Source organism: Drosophila subpulchrella, chromosome 3R, assembly GCF_014743375.2.
Source record: "Drosophila subpulchrella strain 33 F10 #4 breed RU33 chromosome 3R, RU_Dsub_v1.1 Primary Assembly, whole genome shotgun sequence".
In the NCBI taxonomy this organism is placed as follows: domain Eukaryota; kingdom Metazoa; phylum Arthropoda; class Insecta; order Diptera; family Drosophilidae; genus Drosophila; species Drosophila subpulchrella.
This window is the reverse complement of record NC_050609.1, coordinates 3165112-3189673: the sequence shown is the minus strand read 5'-3', so window position 1 is coordinate 3189673 and position 24562 is coordinate 3165112. Positions and strand designations below refer to the sequence as shown.

Below are 24562 nucleotides of genomic sequence, written 5' to 3'. Positions count from 1 at the left end.
GAAAAGACAGATAAATCAGTTTAAATCAATCGTTGCAATAATCTTTATTTCCTATTATCATCATAATAAAATGTAGTTTTTTGGTATAGACGTATATCTAACGCTGGTAAACATTTTTGGGTTTTTGATTGAGTACTTTCGGGATTTGGGTAACAAGGGAATCATAGAAAAGCTGGGTGTATGTATATATATAGCACTTACAAAAATCATACGCCATATAAGGCGTACGGTTGTGTTGAGTACCTAAGTTGAGAAATATTGTACATCGAGTAAGCCTATACGCACTTTAAGAACATTTTCGTATAAAATAAAGCAGTATAATCGGTAAACAAATTAAATTCATAAATAACAAAATAAATAAATCGGGACGTCGATAAAAATAATACAAAACTTTAGCTAACCAAAAGTAAAGCACACAACTTATCTAAACTATATCTTCGATCTCACTGGTGCTGGTAAACTTGGGATAATACTTTCTAAAGCTTCTACAAAACACATGCGTACATACGTTATTCTTAAAGGCTAAGCTCTGCCAGCTAAATGCAAACAGTTTGTGTAATTGTGTGCGTCGATCTAAGTCGTTTTTGTTCGTTGAAATCCTCAAGATCTGCTTAGGCCTTCATAAGGAGGTGCGGTTCTGATCGCAGCGAGTCTGTTAGATACTGAATTTTCATAGTCTTTTGGAAATAGCGCTTCTCGTTGGGTGAGTTCACCATATAGACTATTGGACGGACACCAACGTTGCGCCACAGATCGGCAATGTGGCTGAAAAGTAAAATAGTAATAATGGCTTAAACCCCAAAAAGTTTTAATATGATGACTTACAAGTTAATCTCATCTTTGCTGAGAAAGACCACGCTTATTCCGATCACGGGAACAATGATGTTGCGCAAAACAGCGCCATAGATTGAGGTAATAAGTGTAGAGGATTTGAGGATCGCAAGTGACAAGTAGGTTTCGTGCCAAAGTCCGCAAACGATTTCTGGCTTCAGCTTCCGGAGCTAAAAGAAAACACAGATGGTTAGTTCTTGGAAGGGGATCATTAAAGGACTCTCGCGCACCTGGTAAATGGCCAGTGGTGAGCGACTAATGACAACTGTGCGCTGAGTGAATGTCTCGTCGGCGGTCATAAACTTCTGCAGCTGGTCAATCATCCTGGCGCTGTTGTCGTGCAGTCGTAGAAACACTGTGGTCTGTGCGGCCTCTGCTTCCAGGAAGTCCGATAATTGCCTCAGGGAGGCCACCGATTCCGCCTCGAAATGCGACCTGTGTGCAATGACATGTTTAGATGATTCAAGACTTAAGCGCATTTCCAGTTGATTGATTGGCTCACCCCATGGGATGCTGCTCCGCGATGTTTAGCTTTTGCAACTCCGCCAGCGGCTGTTGGGCCACATTTATCTTTTTGGGGTTGGCCACGACAATTTCGCCGCAGGACGTGAGGCCGGCATCGAGAAGCACGTTCCGATATCCACGTGCGAGGCACTGTTTTTACGGGGGTGGAAAAGGGGATGGTTATTGATTTTTTTGCTGCCAACCACCGGCAAGTGACGTCACCCACCTTCTTAATCGCTGCCTTGGAGTTCTCGGGTGCATCGAAGCCGGCCGCCCGGTTGGCGATGGGCCAGTAACTGGGCCATTCCTCCGGAGTGCTCAAAAGGCTAAGGAGCCGCTTCTCGTTGGGACTCCGCTGTAGCTTGACGAACTTGGAGGCGATGCAGACGACGATTAGGGTCAGAGTGCACCACGGGATGGCCAGGTTGCAGAAGAGCCAGAAAACGTTGAAGCAGAAGAGGATCAGGCTCACCGAGCAGCACATCAGCTGGTATATCATTTTTAGGGCCAGCCACAACCAACGCCAGAAGGACATTCAGCAGACAACTACAAAGGTGGGGGATAGATATGGGTATTACGTATAAGTAGGCTGATTTAAGGTGTCTTGTGTCTGTCTGTGCCTATGCTCAGATCCACTTACCCTAAATAGAATGCCACCCGCTAGTGCTCCACTTGCCACTCCCTCGTCGGATCTTACGGATAATGTACTGCTCCTGAGCGATTGTTGCAATTTTCCCTCTTTTCCGGGCGGCTTAGATTTCACTTGGGTTAAGGCGCAACTAATTTAATAAATACTATTATTATTAACCGTCAAAAAAGCAACTAAAATTCGGGAAGGAGGAGCGTACATTTTCCTGGCCAAGTGTCTATCGGTGCGTGAATTTATCACTTATCGTTATCGTCTTTCACCCCCAATCAGCTGTTCTGTTATCGGTGGAGGAATTGGCGGCGAAGGCGCGCTTTTTTAAAAGTCAACAAAGATGGGATGGAATATTTTCAATACAAATTCGGGGCTTTCGAAATTTTGAATACAATTAAAATTAAAACTAATTGGATAATATTTTTTTGTATTATTATTATTAACCCTAACCAAAAAGATTGTTAAATTAATAATATTTAAAAATGGAAGAAGTAATAAAATTAAATAAGGGTTTGGGATCAATTTATTTAAACTTATACGATAATTGGATTTTTTATTACAACCCAAATCCTATGTATGTATCTATTTGACCAACTAAACTACCAATGACCAATTATTTCAAACAGAGCTTTGTCAAATAATTTATGCAGTAATATTTTCATGTATTCCATTTAATTAGCTACAAATCTACAATTTTGTGAGCAGGCGTATCCAGCGGCGAATAGTGGGATGGGCCAGGCGCGTATAGACTCCCGGATAGTAGGGATCTGCGCAGCCAACTCCCCAGGACACTATTCCGATAAGGGTTCCTTGGGCGCTAATCGGACCTCCGCTGTCACCTATAAGTATGAACGGGTACGGTGTTTCATTATCAACCCGGAGATTAATCATTTATCTGCACTCACCTTGACATGCGTCTGTGTCTCTGGCAGCCGCACAAAACATTCTGGAAGATTGGTAATTGAGTTGATAATTAATTTGCCTGATACATACAGCCAAACAGTCCGTAAGTGTTTAATCGCTAAAATTTTAATGATTTCACTTTTTTCTTTTGGAAAAACGTCACCGTATCATAAATAACTATAACTTAAGTTTGTTATTTTGTCAAAAACCGTTGAAAAATAATTTTGAAATAACAGTATAAAAGTGCAAAAGTGTTTAACATCATAATATGATTAACTATTGATGTTATCAATCGTCAGAAATTGGAATGCGGCACAATAAATTAACAAAAAACAATGAATTTTAGTTAAGTCGTGACAGATTCTTTACTTAAAGGTAAAAAAAATTAATACCAAACAAACTCAATTTTATGTTTTGATTTCTTGTTCAAAGTGATATGGAACATAATTTAAACTGATCATCATCATCACGACCGGAAATGACATATTTTTGTGTGCTTACGCTTCGGTGACGCCTCCATGACGTCGCAGATCATTGTGACACTTTTCCTGGTTGACCGTCAGCACCGTTGTGCTCTTGAGAACCGTCGACAGGACGGGATTGGTGGTGCTCATGTGACCCCAACCGGATACGATCGCGGGCACGCTGTCCGAGATGGCCTCGCCCACGGCGGGCAGACGAATGGGAGCCACTTTTCCAAGCGGATAGCTGAGTGCCTTGTCCGAAGTCCGCAAAAGGGCCACGTCGTAGTTCATGTCCGTCCGATCGTAGGCCGGATGCTTGTGGATGGCCTTAACCGGCTGGACAGTTCCGCCCGTGGAACGCATGATGCTGCCCTGTCGCAGGGTGAACTCCCGCGGCTGCTGCTCATGGCCGTCGACGCAGTGGGCGGCTGTGATGGCCCAATTGCTGGCCAGGATTGAGGCGCCGCAGATGTGAACCGTTTGGCGGCGCAGCGAAAGTTGGTACGGAAATTCGCCCTCGCTGGCTTCGCGTCCATTGACGATCCGACTGTCCGGCTGCCGAGAAATTGCAGCTTCTACGCGAAATCCTTCCAGGATCAAAGGGATCCCAGCTAGCAGGAGGAGGAGCGAAATCGGGACTCGAGGCTTTTGCATGTCGCTGCGGGCGAGTGGAAACTAACCAGCCTTTGGAATCCGTAAGTCGATATATTCGCTGGCTTTTTATCAATCATTGCCGTTATCTAGCTGGGAACATGATTTCTGTAGAAGCTGCACAGTCGCCCGTAATTAAGCATTGTCAGTTGGGTTTTTCTTTGCCTATCTTCCAGATTCCCTGATTTTATTACTGTTTACAGCGGTGACGGCGGCAATGAACTTCCGCAAGAGCATTGGGGATATGCAGCAGTGGGTGGGACAAAACCGATGGGGCTAACCCAGTTTGGGTCTCAAATTTGGGCGACATTTATAATGAAAAGATGATATTATAATAATTATATACCCCACATGCGGTACGTAACCTACCGACAGTTTTCAGGATCCTTGTAAGGAAGGATATAACATGCAAACAGTTTTATGACCAGAGAAAACGAACCTTAATAGTTCCTGGTTAATTTTTAAACAGCAGTCACCAGTTTTAAAATTCTTTGGACGTTGATGGATCAGTAATCAGCTATCATGTTGATCTGCTGAACGCGGCCAATGTCTAAAATAATTAACATTCTTTGCCATGAAATAAGGTGACAACTCTGGGTTTCAGCAATTCAAACAGTTCAGGGAAACCCCTTAATAAAAATCCAGAACATGCGTCAATCATCGATAGTCAGATGAATCAATCGATATACTAAGTTATCACAAATGGTTGGTATATCTGAACGTGAGCGCTGCGGTCACACTCAGTCTGCAAGAAAAAGAAATTACACACGCGCGCTTCTATTTCGGCTCGTATTAAAAAACATAAAATTGTAAAGTAAAAAAGTAGCTTAATTCCGCGAAAAAAACAATTGTGTTTACTAGTAAAATATATACAAACATCGTATACGTAACTCATTTATCGGCGCAACTCTGGTGCGAGTGCGACAGCAATAACAGGCCGAGTGCAGCAGTGCGATTGCAGCTAAGCGAAGGGGAAAACCAAAGAAGTTATTAATTCCAGAGTGGAATTAATTCTCGAGCGGCTAGAAACCCAAATAAACGATAAACTGCCGTATAGTCATGGAACCCTGGAACGGCTAATAGAACAGGAAGGGAGTTTTCGGCCCCGCAACAAGAACAACAACCACAACAAGAGACAGTGGAAGAACAAGACTGCGACGGCCACTCCTTTTGTGTCCGACTTCGAGATGTGTGCGTGTTCGTGTCCGCGTCCGCTTTTGTGTGTCGAGCAATTGAAAACTGGTGATTGCTGAATAAATTAAGGTAGCTAAATTAATAATTAGCGAAGCGAGTGGGGCCAATAAAAAGTGAAAATCTTCTGCGATTTCGTAAAGCGAAAGAAACTACAGCTACAGTTAGAAGAGATAAGAAGAGCTCTCGCGCACACACATACGCATACACCAAAGCGCAGGCCGAACGAACGAGTGTGCGTGCGTGTGAATGTGTTCATGACTCACGGCTGGTTCAGTGAGAGGGAGACAAAGGTAAAGAGAGCGAGAGCGAGAGTGGTGGCTTGAGTAACAAAACTAAAGTCAAACAACAACAAATCCAAATCCGCTGAACGTTTAGAATTTTCCAAGTCGAGCGTAACTAAACGCATTGGAAGAAAATCCCCACGACCGCACACATCTATACAAAGGGAGAGAGAAAGAAAGCTACTGGAAAGATGAGCTTCACCAAGTGGTTCAAGAAGAAGGGCGGAGATGGGGGATCGATCTCCGAGATCGGTGCTCCCACAAACTTCCAGCGACACTTCCATGTCTCGCGCAACCAGGAGACTGGCGACCTGGAAGGCCTTCCAGCGCCCTGGGTGCGCCTGATGAACCAACAGATCACTCGCGATGAGCAGGACAAGAATCCAGATGCCGCCTACCATGCCGTCAAGTACTACAACTACTCGATCAAAAAGAAGGAAAACGAGGTCTTCAAGCCCTTCATCACCGAGGACGTCATCCACGAGGAGTCCAAGGAGATCGAGAACTATGTCAACTACAAGAACAAACACAAGTCTCAGGACCCCGAGAAGTCCGACGATGATGGCAGCTCCACGGCCACGGAGACGGAGAGCAGCAGCGGATGCGGCTCCTCGGCGGGAAATAGCAACAGCAGCAGCATCAACGACAGCAGCCAACAGTCGGCGGTGCGGCTGGACGCCTTGGAGGAGGTGTTCAAGGAGCTTAAGTCCAATCTGGAGCATCGTGAAACGCTAAAGGCGGCGCCACAGGAGCCGCCACCAGTGCCGCCCAAGAAATCACCACATGCCATGCCGCCCAAGCCGCAGATCAAGCCGAAACCCCGGGTTACCCAGAAGTTCTCACGCACCTCGGACCTACGGCAGGAGGAGGACTCCGACAACCAGCACAAGATCAACACGGACACCATCATCATCAAGCCAGCAGGCAATGCCCAGGATGCCGATGACAATCCGGACGAGACGATACTCCGTCGTTCCAAGGAGAAGCGTGCCCAGAAGACCGATGCCGAGATCTACGATGAGCTGCGGGCCATTTGCAATCCAGAGGATCCGAGGGAACGCTACAAGACCACCCAGGAGGTGGGCAAAGGTGCCTCCGGCATAGTTTTCATAGCCGGTGATTTGCAGAACGAATCACAGGTGGCCGTCAAGACCATCGACATGAAGAACCAGTCCTCCAAGGATCTCATACTCACCGAAATCCGGGTGCTAAAAGACTTCAACCACAAGAACCTGGTCAACTTCCTGGATGCCTACCTGCTGGAGCCCGAGGACCAGCTGTGGGTGGTCATGGAGTACATGGACGGCGGCCCCCTGACCGACGTCGTTACCGAGACTGTGATGAAGGAGCGACAGATCGCCTGCGTTTGCCGCGAGACGCTCTATGCGATCAGCTTCCTGCACGCCAAGGGCATCATCCACCGGGACATCAAGTCGGACAATGTGCTGCTGGGCATGGATGGCTGCGTCAAGGTAACGGACTTTGGCTTCTGTGCCAATATCGAGGGCGACGAGAAGCGCCAGACAATGGTGGGCACCCCGTACTGGATGGCGCCCGAGGTGGTCACGCGCAAGAAGTACGGCAAGAAGGTGGACATCTGGTCCATCGGCATCATGGCCATCGAAATGATCGAGGGCCAACCGCCCTATCTGTACGAGACTCCGCTCCGCGCCCTCTACCTGATCGCCGCCAACGGTCGGCCAGACATCAAGAGCTGGGACAAGCTCAGTCCCAACCTCCAGGACTTCCTAGACCGCTGTCTCCAGGTGGAGGTCGACCGAAGGGCCACCGCCGACGAGCTACTTAGCCATCCCTTCCTCAACGACTGCAGCGAGGTCAAGGCCCTAGTGCCCAACATCAAGGCCGCCAAGAAGGTGCTCCGACGCAACGTATAGTTGCTGTGCAATCACCGGACGGCCAGGCTGCTCTACGCGTGATCGGAAGCGGATTCGGGATCGGGATTGGGATCTGCCCCGTGTGTATAATGAGTTTTCAATGTAAATTTGTTTTGTGTGGACGAAACCGGAACTGGAACTGGAACAGAATGCTGATCGTAGTCTTTGTAGTGTGTACAACCGTAGAAATAGCGAGAGCAGGACTAGGACCCGACAACTCCCCTTCGAAAACAGGTAAGTCCCGCTCACCGCCCGCCCTTTGAATACTACCCAGGTAGCTGGGCCGAGCTCATTATTCAAGCGAGGCGATATCCATTTCAACGGAAACCTTTTCGCAATCGCACATGTGGAAACAGAGGCTGCCGGTTTATTGGCCGATGGGTTAGTTTCACTGAGTTGGCTGAAATTTTGTCAAAGACCTAGACCCAAAACGGCGATAGTTTACTATCTTGACTCTCTTAATCAGTAAGTGGCGTCGGTTCGAACAACAGATTAAATTCGATCAAGGTTACGCAGTGCACGAGGTTTTGTCTCTTGATTGGTTTCTTTCCCTAGGTAGAAAGGGAATATTAAACTGGGCCATTTGCAACGCCCCAAAGAGCAAATATGCTGATCGTCGTAGTAAAAAACCACTTAAAATTAGTGTCAAACTGCCCTAAACTAAGTTAGAGAGTAATTAATCAAAAAATTGATTGGGGACCAGCGGTCGGTTTCGCCCCTCTCTTTATTTATTCTTTATTATCCAACTTATGGGATGACTCAACATTAAACATTGCCTTGTTTCTTTATTTGAATTCCAAAAATTATGCAAATTTTATCAAAATACGAGTTGTTTTGAACTTGTTATGACAAATCTTCATTAAAAACGAAATTGTCAGAATATGAGTTTATTTTGTAGAAATGTATGTTATCACTCAAGACTATTAACTCTCAAGACTTTCGTTCTAAAATTCTGCGAACTCAGCTAATATAAACCATGGTCATTTTTCAGGGAGTACGTTCCCTGAAAAGGGAACTTGGGTTTCTCCTATTTGAAACTACTCAGACTCGAGAGCATATGCCGTTATTCGGCTATTGCAGTCGTTTTTTTGGTCCCTTTCGTTGGCACACCTATTACGTATACTACGTGCAGAGTTTTTGCACAAGACATCCCATTGAAAACTGACAATGGACAAAAAAAAGAAAGAAGCCGCTCCGGCAACAACAGCAAAAAAAACAACTAAGTACGCAATTTAACACGCTCGTTCGCATTTCCTGTTTGGAATATCGCTTTGTCTGGCCAAAATATATTCATACATTCATACATCATAATAAAGAAAACTTTAATTCATACAAACACACGGAGAGCGAAAGCACCTACGCTCCGCAGATTGCATTTGTATTGGCCTTATCAGCCGAGTACAACACAGTGTATAAGTGCCATTGTAATTCCCCCAGGCAGTATACAAATCGGAGCGGAATTTATCAAGTTCTTAAATTCTTAGAACAATTTTCGTCCATTTTCGAAGTGATAAGCGAAGCTAAAGAAAAAAAAAAGAAATAACTTAGATCGTGAAAGTTCTGCGAAGAGAGAGAGAGTGAGAGAGGAGGGGGCGCCGAGAGAGCGAAAGTGGAGTCAAACTCAAAGTGTGTGTAGCACAAAGAATGAGAGTGTGTATAATTGATTCTGATGGCGGTTCTCCTTCTCCCCATCTCTCTCTTTCATGTGGTTCTTCTGCATCTTTGGTCGCCCTCCCACTTACTCAACTTAATTGCTTCTGCTGCTGGAGCAAGCGAGAGGGGGGATGGCGACGTCGCGACTTGGCTGCGCTATTTTTACTCTCTCCCACTCCCACTTGGCTTGTCTCTTCCCCTCCATTGTGATGCACTGTCTCTGCATTTTCCAGGGGCGGATCTAGGTGGGGATTGTGAGGGGGTTCATTTAAAATAGGGGACCACTGTTGGAATAATGTAAAGATTTTGGAGTAATTTTATATTCATTGGCAAAACTTAAGGGGCCTATCATCTCCTAAACCCTCTCCTGGATTCGCCCCTGGCTTCTTCCCTGACTTCTACCGGATCTCTAGGCTCTTTATTTGTTTATATTACTGGCGCATACTTTTTCTTTCCGTTTTGCGGGAGAGGGAGCAAGAGAGTGCGTTGGATTCGCTTACTTGCGGATATTGAAATCTTAAATGCGGGAAATATACTGGAAAGCAGGGGGAAGGGGCTACGGAATGGAATTTCGCAAAAACTGAAACATTTTCTTCGGCTTCCATTCTGGCTTCTGGGCGTGGAACCTCGATGCTGGGGCCAAAGTACAACTGGATACACAGAACAAAATATATCCTGAGTTGTTTTCAAATTAGATATAATGATAACAAATCAACATGATCATAGAGTATCCGAAATATTATATTTCTTCAGCTTTGTTAATAGTTGTTACATATTATATCAAGTCCAAAATGTGTATCAACTAATTATATCATTAAATCCTATTCATTTTTCTGTCTGTGTAGACATGTGTGAGTTAGTTAGTGAGTGAAAGGGCCTCGTGAATCCCCAGAGACATTTGAAAATGGTCTAGCGAGCGACGCCCCAAGACCCAGAAATAATGACTAAACCACTCACATATAGTTCGATTTGGAATGGCGCCGTCGAATGATAATTTCACCTTGCTCGAAAGGTTTTTCGGCCGAATGTCTGCGTGTGTGAGTGTTTCGTTTATTGAACCACAAAAGTTGTTGTTTGGTAGCTATGCGGAATTTTAGATGATTCATTCATTACTTTACGCCAGCGACGTATTTTTCCCATCCAACGCCGAGGGGGGTGTTTGTAAACGACCTCCCCTCCCCCTCTTAATCCCCCCGGGCAGATCATGCCAACCAACAATGCAAAGTTGTGTATTACACTGTATCTGAATCCACTGGCTTTAGTAACATTTGCGAACGAATGTTTTGTCAGAGTTTCCAATGCCTGCGACATACTCATCCACTTGCACACAAAACCACACACGTACTCGCTGCAAGTACACTCGTAATAAAAATATATATTTTGCGGTGAGACTCAGTGGATTGCAATGTAATGTGTACATGCATTGGTACACGATCCATGAGTGAACTTCTTTCGACCCTCTTTCCATCTGGAGCGCGCTCTCATTCGCCTGCCAGCTAACAATCAGCTGCACTGAGAGAAATCTTATGATATTTAATAATGAATTGATGATTTTACTTGTTCTCTTATAAGAATACCAGATACCAGCATTTACATTTGGGAGGTTAGATTTGAAAGATCTAGTGTTATATCTTATCTGAACAAATGTATATATCTTCGCTATTTAGCATTGTTCTCTGGGATGATTATGATTATCTTTTAAACCAGAATTTCAATTTGTAAAAAGTTTCTTATTTTTCTGAGTGACTGTTCTTCTCATTTCTGATTTCGTCAAAGGAAAATTGTGGGGAAAACTGGAAGTGTTCGGCAGGCCGCGTTTCATTGAAATCGAAGCGTGACTTTGAAGCGGGTGCTGCTTCACATGCTGATAAATATAAACAATTATTGTGCTGATAATTGACGTGCTCCGCTCTCCCATGGCATAACAATAGTTCTTTTCAACAACACAGAGTGATCAAATGCGGGGGAGGCGGTCAGACAAAACGAGCGAACGACGCCAAAAGATTATGCAGATACCCCCTGAATTCACCCATCGAAAGGGGCGCCATAAAATAGGTACTGATAATGCATTATTAATTATAATATGCAGTCCACCTGACCTCAGCCCCCCCGAAGCCAAGGTCCACCCACCTGTCGTGAGTGTAACGATCTATATTTAACGATTTCTTTGGCCAGCTAATCAGCTGGTTGTATCAAATGAGCTGATAAGGGGTTCCCCGATAACGGAACAGTTGTTTGATTAGTTTACCTTGCCTTGTGCTTCCCGAACAAAATGTATTTTCAACCCTACACTCGACTTCAGAGAATAAGGTTCGGTTGGCAAAAATTCCTGTTTAGGTTACTTTTAAAACTTAACTCGTAATGCCCATCTATCTTTACAGTAGTGAATCAAAACAACGTAATATGTTTTTTATGGAACTCTTGTTTTTTTTTTTTATACAATGACAACTGTCGAACTTGTCATGTAGAAACTATGGCATAATATATTTGCGGTTGCCTCCACTCCAAATTCATAAATTTATAAATTCATATATACATATTCATGCCTCAATTTGTTTAAGTTATGATATTTTAAGGCCTAAGAATGTATTGTATTTAGTATTCATTGCATTTCCACTTGCAATTCATTGATCCATTTAGCTATTTCTGTACCCTTTTTTGTACATTCTTTTGCCCATAAACGTATTTCAGGGTGATGGCAATTATTAGAGGTCGATGTGTTAATTATTCGCTACGCCATTCTCGTTTTGCCCCTTTTCTTGGCTGCAGTGCAGCAATTTGACCTGGAAATGTACCAACAATAAATAACGATCGTTTTTATCTATTCTTTTTTTTGCAGCACGAGACAGCGAGAAAGAGAGATGAACTGAGGCCGGAAAACTCGGAGGAAACTGTCGCAAAACCGTGGATCCATATCGCATCGCTCAGAGGCAGAGGGGCGGGGGTTATCGCTTAGATTAGATTGTCCTATGGCAAATTAGCTTACTTCGTACATGGCGCGTATACCAATGTATATGCGACAACGCACACAAACACGCACATATGATATAGATACTGTATTATTAACTGTAGGGACATAAGTTTGATTACTCTTTATATACCCGTATATATACATAATTGTGATTTAAGCGATTTTATCAAATCTGCATTATGCGATTCTTTATAAAATTCGTCGTAGTCAGTAAGTGCAAACGAACCCTAAACAGAGAACATGCAATACTTGTTGTAAATTACCAAAAAACAAAACACAAAAAAAAATCAAAACAAAAAACGCGAAGGCGATAATTATAGCAAGTCGAAATGAGTGTAACAAGTGCCATTAGGACTAGAGCTAGCAGCAGCAAGCGACACACCAGCAACAGCAAAATTATCTCCACAATTTATGCATTTCCCATAGAATACAGATATATCAATGCAACAGATAACTAATTAGACAAGCTAGACCCCGGAGCTTGTGTATTAGCTGATATTCGCAGTGTTGACGGGATTGAGGGGAAAATCTTTGATATTCCATTTTAATTAGTACAAACTTAAGACTAACCGAAAACGCCACAAAAGAACAGATTTACATAGACTTCCTTGTTCCTTCCCCGAGACATTTGCCATACGCACCAAGAAAATTGTAATTCTATACAGAACCCTATCATAGTAGAGATGTTATTTAACGCGGTAATGTGTGTGTCAAAGCTAAAGTGAAATATTGAAACAAAGAAATATCCCGAAAGGGAGCTATATGCATATAGAAGTGGTATACGTACACTAAACCTAGTCCCAACGGGAATTATAAGCAATGTCAATTGCTGAAGGAGATATTTTGAAGAGACAGTAATCAACACCCTATCTAAAATGGGTTTTTCTTTTTCACCACTTTCTTTTCAGTTAAATATTGAGTGCTATTTCCCACCACAAGATTTATTCGAAAAGTATATAGTTAGTCGGTAGACTCTTCACAGATATTTTACTGAAACACAACGAAGGCGGAACAAAAAAGGGTACATTCGGGGTTATTCTGCCAGCCGGTGTTAGCTTTCTTTAACTGTTATATATACAAATACCGATAGGGATTATCTTTTACTTGCAATTCTGATATTAGTAGGCAATGGATTGCTGCTGCTGCAGATCGGTTCATAGTTAAATTTTATATACGAAAGAAAATCCCAATATTTGGCCTATAATTATGCATTCATAATTTTTAAAGAGCTTAACTTAACTATTAATCGAAAATTTACTTGATTTTCTTAGTTTAGCTTAAATGAGTATTAGGCAAGGCAACGAACGGAGAGTATTTAGGGGCAGTAGAAATGGGTTTAAATGGCCTTTTTTTGGAATCCGAGACATACCCGACATTACATATTCGCAAACGCATTTAAGACGAACGCAAATATTGCAATTAATAACGTAATTGTAAATGAAACATAAGTCTTCAAACCAAACAAAGAACAACAAAAGGTAGCATAATTTTTTATACGCAACTTTTATTGCAATTGTAAAGGGACGAATAGGAGAAAGAAGAAGCTGACATCAATTTTGATCGATTCGTAATTATATTATTATATACACTAAAAGAATTGGCTCTATTTCAATTAAACTTAAACGTAGTTAAAATACAAAATGCATATTAATGTGCAAGGTCAAGACCCGACTTGCCAAAATAAACATAAACAGTATGATAAATAAAAACGAAGATCTAGATATTTAGAGAAGCGGAAAACAGTAACGATACAATAGCGCTTTAACTATCGCTTAAATGCAATGAGAAAATCCCACAATAAGTTTTATGTTTTATGTGCGCACGTTTAGTTTGCTTGGAACCTAAGTCGTATTCGTATATTCTACCATTATTTAGATTTATTTTGCAATTTAGTCCCTATCCACTTCGATCTTTGAAGATGGCCCCTCACAATTGTATGTATTTAGTTTACCTTGCACTGTAATTTTTATTTTGTGTTGTTAAATATATCGTTATTTACTTATTCGACCAAAGCATTCTGTTGGATTAATATTTATGTTGTGGCTGCAGTCAAAATAATAGCCTGAGGGGACTTAGTGCTTGGAAATGAGTATTCATTGCATTACGTTCTAAATCAAAAACGTCAAACTACTTGTTTTTTTTTTTTAATATTTATTTTACATTGTTAAAATAAGATTACTTAACAATACAACGAAACTAAAAAGCGGAAGATCGTTGTAAGAAAACATTCAAATGTCTGAAGTACATTAAAAACAATTCCAAGCGATTAAATTATAAATGCATCTAGTGGCTACATCTGCGGGCTATTACTTTGACTGCTCTTGAATTTGTCCATTTACAGCAGTGGTCGGCAGCGGCCTATCTAGTGAGCATAGGGAAGTGTTCTGCCCATCCTCTGCTCGCTCACGTATAACGTAGATGTTCGTATGACTTCGGCATGGGTCTTCGGGTCTTTTTTTTCTCAGCTTCGGCGCACTTTTTTGCTGCTGCGGCAGAGAATTTCAGTGCAAAACATAGAAACGTCAGGCGTCAGAGCGCTGCGCGCCAACTTCGTGTTTTTTACACTTACACTAATGCAAGGCAAACTGTGATGGTATGTGTGTGCCGACCACTGATTTACAGCCAAACATCCTCGCGATATTTGCCCTGCGTCTTCAGTTCCTTCAGCTGCCGTGAGGCCTCCTCCTCAGTGAGTTGCAGGGCTTTTTGCAGGCACAGACTTAAACCGTTGGCAATGGACTGGGATATCTTGGCCCCATCGGCACAGAGGTATAGTACAGTCTCTGGCTTTAGCAGAAACTTGACCAGATCCTCGGCCTCCTCCGCCAGCATTTGTTGGACATAGCTGGGGGGTTCGCCGCGCGAGTAACACATGCGTAGACGCTCCAGCACTGAGGATTCATGCAAGGCCATCAACTGTTCCCGCTTGAGAAGGGCTTCTGGTGTCTTGGCACCAATGTAAAGCCAGGAATGTCCTGTTTTCTGCTGCGGCTGCTGTTTCATGAGCTTCTCCTTGTGGGCGAGAAATCCAAGGAAGGGCGCCAGTCCCGTGCCCACTGCAATGAGTATTTGGTTACTGCCCAGATCCTGTTCTGTGTAGCGGAACGCGTTGCTAACTCGTGGATAGATGACCACTTTAGTAGGCTTCTCCGGAGTGGATAGCTCTGCTTTGGCCTCCAACATGCTTGTGGTGACTCCAGGCTTGTGGCTGAGTAGGGAGTAGATAACGCGGAGTTCCTGGTTACCAGCTTCCAAAGGACTATTTGCTATGGAATACGGTCTGGGAAGCAGACGAGGCAAGTGCTCTACCAGGAAGGCAAGTGGTGGCCTGCAGTTTCCGCAAAGCTCAAGAATATCCATGAAGAGCAGTCCCTGTTCCAGGATGAGAGATTGGTAGTGCTCGGCGGCTTGTTTAGACGATAAGCAGGCCAAGAAGCTTCGCTCCTCGTCGTTGCTCGTAAATCCCGCCAGGCCACTAAGGAGCTGTTTCTGTGGAACGAAGTTTAGAGACAGGCAATAGGTGAGAATCTCCCTCGGACTCGTTGTTGCCGGAACGTGGACAGGTAGCTTTGCATTTTTCTTGGCGCAATTAAGCGCCAACTTTAAGTGACAAGTGGTGTCCGCCTGGTCGGTAAGTTCCAGCCGATGGAGCAGGTTGTCCACTAGTCCTGTTTCGTTGCTGGGCAAAACTCCTATGGTGTCCCCAGGCTCGTAGTCGAAGAGAGATTCCAGAGTCAGCTCAACCACGCGTTTTGTTTCCGTTGTCTTATCTGCAGCCACGAGCACCTTGCTCCCCTTTATCGCTACTGCCCTCGGCTGGGAATCCGGACGGGCGAATGGGAACTTTAAAGCCTCGCCACATTTTAGTTGGGCACATGCTTCACTGGTTGCCTATAAAAATACGATATTAGAGGCGTTTCCAACGGAGGCGACGTACTCACCTGCTCTTCGCCCGTGAAGCACAACTCCAGGTTACCGACCAGCGGCTTGGCGGGTATATATTCACTCAGAATATACGCTCCTATGTCCATTTCATCTGGATTAAGTGTTCCACCGTCAGACCGCCAAAACATCAGTGCTGGTGTGTCATCGATAGGCATTAGGAGCTTACCTATCGATAGGCACTGTTATCGTCAGCATGAGGAGCAATATTTGTTGCTGTTTTTTGTTAACAAACCGAAATCTCTAGTAAACCCAGTAGGATTAAATTACAAACAGAATGGCAGGCAACGCCAACAGTGACGACGAGTTCCAGGACGCGATTGGCGAAGAGATCACAGAGAAGGAGGCCACCAACAAGCGGCTGAGCGAAAAAGATGTGGACGAAATCGTGGAGAAGCAAAGCCAACTGGCATTGGATGACGAAGCGGAGGAGGGTGCGGCTGGCGGAGATGCCATAGCGAAACCACCGGCCGTGGACTCCGAGCTGACCATCGAGGAGCTGCGCGAACGGGAGAAGGATCTCAGTCCCGAGCAGCTGGCGGCGAATAAGGAGAAGGCAGACAAACTGAAGCTGGAAGGCAACGAGCTGTTCAAGAACGACGATGCCGTAGGCGCCGCCAAGATCTACACAGAAGCCCTGGACATCTGTCCCTCGGAGAGCACCAAGGAACGGGCAGTGCTCTACGGGAACAGGGCTGCAGCCAAGATTAAGCTGGAGGCCAACAAAGCGGCCATCGACGACTGCACAAAAGCCATCGAATTGTGGCCGGAATATGTGAGAGTGCTCCTAAGGTTGGTCTGATCCCGTAACCTAATATGTAATCTAACTTAAAACCAATATGTCACACTCCTGCAGGCGCGCCAAGCTCTACGAGCAGGACGACAAACTGGACGAGGCTCTGGAGGACTACAAGAAGGTGATCGAGATAGATCCCGGACAGCAAGAGGCTCGTGAGGCTCAGATCCGCCTTCCACCCCTTATCACCGAGCGCAACGAGAAGCTCAAGAACGAGATGATGTCCAGCCTGAAGGATCTGGGCAACATGATACTCAAACCCTTCGGCCTGTCCACACAGAATTTCCAAATGCAACAGGATCCCAACACGGGCTCGTATTCCATAAATTTTAACCAAAAACCAAGCTAGTTGAAAGATTTGCAGAAGAAGAAATAAAGCTGTTTTCGAAGATAATGTGAAAATTAACAGTTTGGAGCTAGCAAGTCGTGACCAAGTCACCGTTTTCGTACACTACAACTCTACCACTAGAAAACACGCATTTTAATCACAATCAGGTTACCAAAATGTTAAAGGTCTGCCTGATATGAAATTACTCAAATTTTATTATAATATGCATGATGTGATATGCAAGTAATCTATTAGGTTCCTTCCGCATTTGACTGTATTGTTAATTAAATATTTTCTCGATAAGAAATATTGGTTTCTAAGTTGATTTTTGAAGGAGTTTTATATGTTGTGACCCAGTCGCAGTTCCCATGCTGTCACAACAATAACAAGAATACGCATCTCTGGAATTCCGATAACGATAACCATTTACTTGGGCCGAAGCAACAGCTGACTGTGACACTTGTGTTCCCCGTGAAGAAGAAGAGCAATTTGTTGGAAAAATCGCAATTCGCAAATTACAAAATTAGATTCGTGCATCGCAGACATTCTGGTTACCCCATTTTGTGGGCCAACCCCGCGGCGTGACCGTGAGCAGTGGTGCATGCAAAGATCCACGAGAGTGGCGCCCCCGCAATCCTCTGCAGCTTGATATGAGAGCAGCCAGGCGAATCGTGCCCAGTTGATTCCAACCCAGAAGCCAGCATGTTCCGGAGTCGAAGCTGGTTCGGCGGACCCTGGGGCGGACGGCCCAAGAACCGCCTATCGCTGGAGCACCTCAAGTACCTGTACAGCATCCTGGAGAAGAACACCACCGTGTCAGAGAGCAATCGTGGCCTTCTCGTGGAGTCGTTGCGTTGCATCGCTGAGATCCTGATTTGGGGCGACCAGCATGACTCCCTGGTGTTTGAGTGGGTTTCGGGATAACAAATCACACATCCGAAACTAAATCCTTGTCTCTTCCAGCTTCTTTCTGGAGAAGAACATGCTTTCCTACTTCCTGCACATAATGCGTCAGAAGAGCGGAGGTTCCAGCTTCGTTTGCGTCCAGCTGCTTCAGACACTCAACATCCTCTTCGAGAACATACGCAACGAGACATCTTTGTGTTAGTCCCTTATCCATCACAAAATAATAATGTATTATATTCAACCTATTTCTCCTTTTGCAGATTATCTGCTGAGCAATAACCATGTCAATTCCATCATGGTGCACAAGTTTGACTTCTCCGACGAGGATGTAATGGGCTATTACATCCTTTTCCTGAAGACGCTCAGTCTGAAGCTGAACACCCACACGATACACTTCTTTTACAATGAGGTCAGCATTATCTCAAATAACCCTTCATATCAAGTAAATTTAAGCTTTCCCTTACAGCACACAAATGATTTCCCCTTGTACACGGAGGCCATCAAGTTCTTCAATCACCCCGAGTCCATGGTGAGGATTGCTGTGCGCACCATTTCCTTAAATGTCTACAAGGTTCAGAACTCCAGCATGCTGCGTTTTATCCGAGACAAGTATGGGGTCTTTTTCTAATCGATTGTGAGAGGTTTAAAACCACTATTTCTACCCCTAGAACGGCTGCTCCGTATTTCAGTAACCTGGTTTGGTTTATCGGCAAGCATATTCTGGAGCTCGATACATGTGTGCGCACAGATATAGAGTAAGAGCTCACATGACATCATCTCCGTGTTGGTTGCCTAATTCCTTTTCCACCCCTAGCCATCAGTCAAATCAGAAGCTTTCCAACCTGGTCGCTGAGCACCTGGACCACTTACACTATTTGAGCGACATCCTTCTGCTGGACATAAAAGATCTGAATGCGGTCCTTACCGAGCATTTGCTGCATAAGCTTTTTGTGCCCCTGTACATATTCTCACTGACTCCAGCCCCACCCCCGCCATCTCTAGCGGTGGTTACCCAGAATTTAGCTGCTGTGCTTAATCGCAACGTGGACATCGACATCCAGGAGATACACAATCCGCGAGTGAGCTCTATCGTGGCCCTTTTCCTGCTCTCATTGGTCTTTCTGGTGGTTTCTCATGCTCCGCTAGTTCACGCCCTGGCATGGGTAGTCCTTAATGGAGACCACAGCGTCTTTAAGGAGGGCGCGGCTGAGATTCTCAATTCATACGTCGAGCACCGCGAAGTGGTGGTTCCTGGTTTCGGGGAGCCCAACGAGAGCCTCGAACAGGCCCTGGATACCGTCACAGGCCAGTCCAGCGCCTCCAGCTATGCCCTCAGCGAGGACAGCGGCGTGGAGTCTTCTTCTCCAGCAGCCACGGAACTGGACTCACAGGCAGAGGCGGTGGAAGCGGAGCAGACAAAGCTGCGTAACATAACCGACGAGGAAAAGCAGTTGCTGCAAAAGTCGTCCTCGGCGAAGTCCGACTTTACGGAGATGGCCAAGCCGTTTTTGGACACTGTCCTGCATGCTTTGGACTGCACCGAGAACGATTACCTGGCCCTGCTGTCGCTGTGCCTCATTTATGCCATGTCGCACAATCGTGGTAAGTTATATTACAATCTCTACGTTCTTTTCCTTGCCGCTCTGTTTTTGGGCTAATGCTGTAAAACTTTCCATTGCTCTGATCACCCCATTTGTGCTTCATTCTAATTGCTTTCTATGTGTAATGACCATGTCACATTCTGGTACCTGTCCCACTTCGTCCAGATGGTACGTAACTCGTCCACTTCCCGTACTAATTGATCATCGGCTAGTAGTTCCATCCAGTAACTTAATATATTCTTAAATCTTTCTATACAGGCATTAAGAATGAGTGGTTCGATCAGGTTCTGGCCAAGTCAACGCGTGGCGCCTTCAGCTATAAGACAGCCTTGATTGAGCATCTGCTAAGCATCATCACACAGTCCAGCCAGCCATGTATGTATTACAAGAATGTGCTTATTAAGAAACCAATATTTTCTAACTTTCTATTAACCTTCATTGTTTTTTAGCGTCCCGGATTCGCTTAATTACCGTTGAGATTGCTTTAGAGTTATTGGTTACCTTTACCCGTCCCAGCTCGGATGAGACGCGCTGCATCACCGCCGCCCAGCAGGATCTGCTCTTCAGTGCCCGCAATCAGTCAATGGCGGTACTCCGGAACTTCTACAAGTCGGAGGATATCTTTCTTGATCTGTTTGAAGACGAATATAATGAGATGCGAAAGGCACAACTGAACGTGGAATTTCTGTGCATGGACTCCACCATTCTACTGCCTCCCACGGGAACGCCCCTCACGGGAATTAACTTTACGCGACGCCTTCCCTGCGGGGAGGTGGAAAAGGCCCGCCGAGCCATCCGTGTGTACTTCCTGCTGCGTCGCACGTGCCAAAAGTTTCTGAATGAGAAGGAGTCCCTGCTGCCGCTGACAAATGTCGTCAATCTAGTGCAGGTGGAGAACGTACTTGACCTGAGTAAGTTTTAGCATTAAAGGAACTACGGCGGATTGATTAACCATTCTTTGTTCCCGTAGACAATAGTGACCTGATTGCCTGCACCGTGGTGGCCAAGGACAGCAGCAAGCAAAGACGCTTCCTGGTCATTGACGCCCTACAGTTGATCCTTGTCGAGCCGGATGCCAAACTGCTAGGCTGGGGGGTGGCTAAGTTTGTGGGCTTTCTACAGGACGTGGAGGTGCAAGGTGATAAGGACGACTCGCGCTGTTTGCACATTACCGTGCACCGCGGTGGGGTTACGCACAACCGCACGCCGCTGCTCTCAGCCAAGTTCCTGTTCGACGACCACATTCGCTGCATGGCGGCCAAACAGCGCTTGACCAAGGGACGCAGCAAGGCGCGACAGAAGAAGATGTACCAGATCGCCCAGCTCATCGAGATCCCTGGGCAGATGGACTCTCCCGTTTTCGCAGTGGGCGGCACCATGGCGACGTCCAGTGGCGGAGGCAGTGGAAACAGCAGTGGAAGCAGCTCACGTAGCGGTCACCATCGTCCCATGTTCTCAACATCTAATCGCGTCCCTGGATTTGCGGCCGTGCTGAGGGGAAACAATAGCGCCGGTGTCAGTCGTACCCAGATTGCCCAGAATCGCTCCATCGAGGGGTAAGTCCAAGTAGTTCTGCCTTCATGCTCCCCATTTCCATCCTCATTTGTGCGTCTTCCTGCAGAATTAGGAATGAAAGCGCTGGCCGCTCCCGACGCCGCAGTCCCAGCTCAACTTCGGGCTCGAATCTGAGGGCAGATCACTCGGATCGGGAGCGATCGCCCAGTATTAGCATGGGCAGCCACAGCTCTTCGCAGTCGCGGGAAAACTCCCAGCCCAGAAGTACCGGCAACCGCTCGCGGGAGAGCAGTCCTAGGATGCCTAGGCCGCGGTAACCATAAATGTTTTTAGTCAGGTTTACTTTTCTGGAATGGTTGTTATAATTGAGATTTGGGAAGGGTTTAAACCGGGGTTGTAGTTTTTCTAATTGAAAACAATTTTCATTTATTTTGCTAAATTCGATTATTTACATTAGAAATCCAAAAGTTTCATTATTTTTTCTGTTTACGTACCTGATTATCAAAATTTTCAATATTCGATGCTTTTTATTAATTCAATTTCAATAATATATGTATATTTAACATGTATTGTAAGATTGACTAAGTATAATTGTAGTGTAAATTGATATAACTATGTATGGAATATCCTTTAAGAAGCATAAACTTATATATTTTTATTATAACTTTCCTATTATTTTGATAAAATAAATACAGAATGGCATGCATTGATTCTCTGGGGACTATTTGATGTTTCCACGTTTTGTAAATACATTTATTTTTTGGATTATTATTGGAATAATTTCTTGTTGAAGAGCATTATCATGTACCGGCACGTGTTAGTTTTTTCTGGTTCTGATTTGCTATATAAATAACTCACATTCAACAGCATGCAATATTTAGCATTAAAAACTCTATTCGTGATAAAAATAAATTCGAAATGTTTTTTGTTTTATTCCAGTTCGGAGGAGATTCCCCTTGAGGATTTCCAGCACTCGCGCACCAACAGCCCTCACTCGCGGGGCAACCCCTCGCCCGCCTCCCGTTCGCATACGCCCATTCGGGTGCTCCACTACGATCAGTTATCCGGGCACAACGGATCGCCGCGTGATGCGTCCCTTGGGGGCACTAATGCCCTTCTAGGCCAGCTGAATGGCCTGCCCCGCGAAGTGCTCCCTGTGCAAAGCTCCGAGGAGACATCTTTTATCGGGAGCGACGGAAACGAAGCCACTGGAGGATCGGAGGGCAGGCGACGGGGAGCCATCGAGACGGTCTAAATTAGATTAGAAATTCTAGTATTACATTGGAGAGGAGGAGCCTTATGCTTGGATTGTTGCTAATTTTGTTATTCCAATTGACTAATATGGTGGCACATACTCTATTTGCTTTTCATTTTAAATAAAAGTTAGTTTGACGAATTTGAAGTTAAGTTATGTCTATTTGTCGCCTTTTTATGACTACTTTTAAACTTGCAACTGTAATGCATTTTTCTAAAATCTCTGGGTGTTAGGTTAAAAGGTTAAATGAACTTATTTGAAAAGCATCATTTTCTGTATCTATTAATTCCTATAAATTAGTGACTATATAGAGCACAATTATATTTCGCATTCAATAAGAAACGATTCGCAAGCTCATATCGGTTTCATAACGGTCAAAAGAAATTCAAATTTCGAGGAATGTCCTCAATATCCGCATTTTCTGTGAATGGCAATCCAACCTGGCAATCAGCTGTGGCTTGTTTTTGTTTCGTGACATAACCGCAAATAACTTGAAGTTCCATTTCTTAAAATACTTAATGAAACCAAACGTTAAATAATAGTAATTATTAAGCAGAAATGTCACACAAGTACACGGAGCTTATTAAACTCGGCACGCAGTATGCCCGCCGGATGAACTACCTCTCAAATCGCATTTTCGGCGAAGTGGCCCGTACCACCAACGAGAAGTCCATGAAGGTCTGTACTTACTTTTTAATTATCAACTAAATTTTAAACTAATATATGTACATACCTCTTCATGCAACAGGTGGTTCGCATGTTCTCGGAGGAGCCCATTCACAAGCGGGACTACGTGGTCAACTGGTATCCGCGCCACGTGGAGACGCATCTGCTGATGAAGAACCTGCGCGACTACGGATTGTTCCGGGATGAGCACCAGGACTTCAAGGAGGAGATGAAGCGTCTGCGCAAGCTGCGCGGCAAGGCGCCTCCCAAGAAGGGCGAGGGCAAGCGGGCCTCCAAGAAGTAGAACCATAAATATACATACAAATCCATCTTTATTGAACGAAGTCTAGTCTGTTTGGCTGCGGGTCAGCAACTTTGCACTGCCGGCAAAGACCACCTCGTCGTTCTGTCGAATATCGTACTCCACGGTGGAGATTTTGCGCGATTGCAGCAGGCGCACGGTCACTAGGGTGTCCGTCTCAAGGCGACAGGGCTTGAGGAACTTGAAACTCTGCTCTAGGACAACAGTTCCGGGTCCCGGCAACTGGGTTCCCATAATGCCCGCCACAACAGCGTTGAGCAGTGCCCCGTGCACCCGTCGCTCCTCCACAGGTGTTTCTAGGCTGTGGATGTAGTTGTGGTCGCCAGTGAACTGTGCGAACTGCTCCAAATCGCTCTGTGTGAAGCGCTTAACCACTTGCACTTGCTGAAGTGCTCGGCTGCTCAGCTGTCGGCAGAACTGGAGCATTGTGCAGCTGTGTAACCTCGATGCGGGTGGCAAAATCTTGCAGCAACAACTGGCAGAGTTTAACGATACGCTGATCGTGAGCCTTCACCCGCCACTCCTGCACCGTCCTCAGCACCGAAGGGCTCAGTAGTAAATCCTTGTCAACCGCACCGGATTCCAGAAGTTGGTAGAAAAGCGCCAGGCTGTGAAGCACTATTTCCGGGTGATCTGTGCGCACAAAGAGGCCGGTGATGAGTTGCAGTTGCTCCCTGATGAATTTGACAGCTGTTTTGTCTGAAAAGATTGGATTCCTTAAAGTAATATTCTACAAATCTGACGATTTCTATACCCAAGCAAATGTTACACAATGCCGCAATTCCATGGAGTTTCAGTGGTTGATCCTGGGATTCCAGAGATGCTAGAAACACATCCAGGGCCTCCGCCTCCAGCAGATGTGGCCAGTTGATCGGATCGTAGGAAAAGTTTGCCAAATTAGCAGTCACCTGCTGCTGGGCCTCTAAAAATGCAAATCGAAACTGAGTGAGGGTGCAACTTACAACAAATTAAAGCCTCACCGATGTTGGTTGTTGTGTAATACTCATCGACCAGGTGACCAATGTACTCCCGGCGATCTATGCCCTGGGCAGGAGTCCTCCGCTTCAATGTCCTGTGGCTGGAGAACATAAAAGTATCTCCGAAGATCCCGCGATTTCAAATGGGGTCCAAGTGACATTCACATTGGGTTAACCTTCAATTTAAACATTCTCATGTAAGCGTCAACAGTGCCGGTCATAATAATAGAATCGTTTTCAATCCTTAAAACATCTGTGGAATATGTA

General features: G+C 45.0%; 8 protein-coding genes across 12 annotated transcripts; 4 read left to right on the top strand and 4 right to left on the bottom strand.

Annotated features, from left to right (window-relative positions):
• Positions 1-15: 15 nt before the first annotated feature.
• On the bottom strand, positions 16-2202 carry LOC119555161 (glycerophosphodiester phosphodiesterase 1). The gene is made up of 7 exons (XM_037866394.1): positions 2184-2202; positions 1976-2114; positions 1562-1881; positions 1334-1485; positions 1062-1266; positions 826-1001; positions 16-765 (listed from the first exon to the last, which is right to left on the bottom strand). Exons 3-7 carry the CDS (start codon positions 1868-1870, stop codon positions 612-614), a joined length of 996 nt encoding a protein of 331 aa, XP_037722322.1. The 5' UTR covers positions 1871-1881; positions 1976-2114; positions 2184-2202; the 3' UTR covers positions 16-611.
• A 402-nt stretch (positions 2203-2604) lies between these two features.
• On the bottom strand, positions 2605-4473 carry LOC119555185 (trypsin-4). The gene is made up of 3 exons (XM_037866440.1): positions 3380-4473; positions 2881-2921; positions 2605-2814 (listed from the first exon to the last, which is right to left on the bottom strand). The coding sequence occupies exons 1-3, from the start codon at positions 3994-3996 to the stop codon at positions 2663-2665; spliced, it is 810 nt and encodes a 269-aa protein (XP_037722368.1). The 5' UTR covers positions 3997-4473; the 3' UTR covers positions 2605-2662.
• A 213-nt stretch (positions 4474-4686) lies between these two features.
• LOC119563086 (serine/threonine-protein kinase PAK 2) lies at positions 4687-13999 on the top strand. Its single transcript, XM_037876316.1, has 2 exons — positions 4687-7597; positions 11856-13999. Exon 1 carries the CDS (start codon positions 5660-5662, stop codon positions 7361-7363), a length of 1704 nt encoding a protein of 567 aa, XP_037732244.1. The 5' UTR covers positions 4687-5659; the 3' UTR covers positions 7364-7597; positions 11856-13999.
• Positions 14000-14063: 64 nt separating this feature from the next.
• LOC119563087 (methionine synthase reductase) lies at positions 14064-16162 on the bottom strand. 2 transcript variants are annotated; one of them, XM_037876317.1, is made up of 3 exons: positions 15929-16162; positions 14604-15878; positions 14064-14322 (listed from the first exon to the last, which is right to left on the bottom strand). In XM_037876317.1, exons 1-2 carry the CDS (start codon positions 16085-16087, stop codon positions 14604-14606), a joined length of 1434 nt encoding a protein of 477 aa, XP_037732245.1. In that variant the 5' UTR covers positions 16088-16162; the 3' UTR covers positions 14064-14322. The 2 variants fall into 2 exon arrangements, with proteins under 2 accessions (XP_037732245.1, XP_037732246.1); XM_037876318.1 differs by lacking the exon at positions 14064-14322 and having other exon boundaries at positions 14482-15878; positions 15929-16160.
• LOC119563088 (tetratricopeptide repeat protein 1) lies at positions 16113-17119 on the top strand. The gene is made up of 2 exons (XM_037876319.1): positions 16113-16721; positions 16786-17119. The coding sequence occupies exons 1-2, from the start codon at positions 16207-16209 to the stop codon at positions 17072-17074; spliced, it is 804 nt and encodes a 267-aa protein (XP_037732247.1). The 5' UTR covers positions 16113-16206; the 3' UTR covers positions 17075-17119.
• A 382-nt stretch (positions 17120-17501) lies between these two features.
• Positions 17502-22486, top strand: LOC119563085 (protein CLEC16A homolog). Of its 4 annotated transcripts, XM_037876311.1 has the most exons (12): positions 17502-17961; positions 18017-18156; positions 18220-18368; positions 18426-18568; positions 18628-18714; positions 18774-19561; positions 19726-19728; positions 19819-19935; positions 20010-20471; positions 20531-21116; positions 21182-21388; positions 22015-22486. In XM_037876311.1, exons 1-12 carry the CDS (start codon positions 17756-17758, stop codon positions 22328-22330), a joined length of 3204 nt encoding a protein of 1067 aa, XP_037732239.1. In that variant the 5' UTR covers positions 17502-17755; the 3' UTR covers positions 22331-22486. The 4 variants fall into 4 exon arrangements, with proteins under 4 accessions (XP_037732239.1, XP_037732240.1, XP_037732241.1 ...); XM_037876312.1 differs by lacking the exon at positions 19726-19728; XM_037876313.1 differs by lacking the exon at positions 21182-21388.
• Positions 22487-22787: 301 nt separating this feature from the next.
• LOC119563089 (28S ribosomal protein S33, mitochondrial) lies at positions 22788-23336 on the top strand. Its single transcript, XM_037876320.1, has 2 exons — positions 22788-23008; positions 23079-23336. The coding sequence occupies exons 1-2, from the start codon at positions 22889-22891 to the stop codon at positions 23298-23300; spliced, it is 342 nt and encodes a 113-aa protein (XP_037732248.1). The 5' UTR covers positions 22788-22888; the 3' UTR covers positions 23301-23336.
• LOC119563090 lies at positions 23312-24459 on the bottom strand. The gene is made up of 4 exons (XM_037876321.1): positions 24299-24459; positions 24073-24240; positions 23809-24017; positions 23312-23723 (listed from the first exon to the last, which is right to left on the bottom strand). Exons 1-4 carry the CDS (start codon positions 24405-24407, stop codon positions 23343-23345), a joined length of 867 nt encoding a protein of 288 aa, XP_037732249.1. The 5' UTR covers positions 24408-24459; the 3' UTR covers positions 23312-23342.
• Positions 24460-24562: the final 103 nt, after the last annotated feature.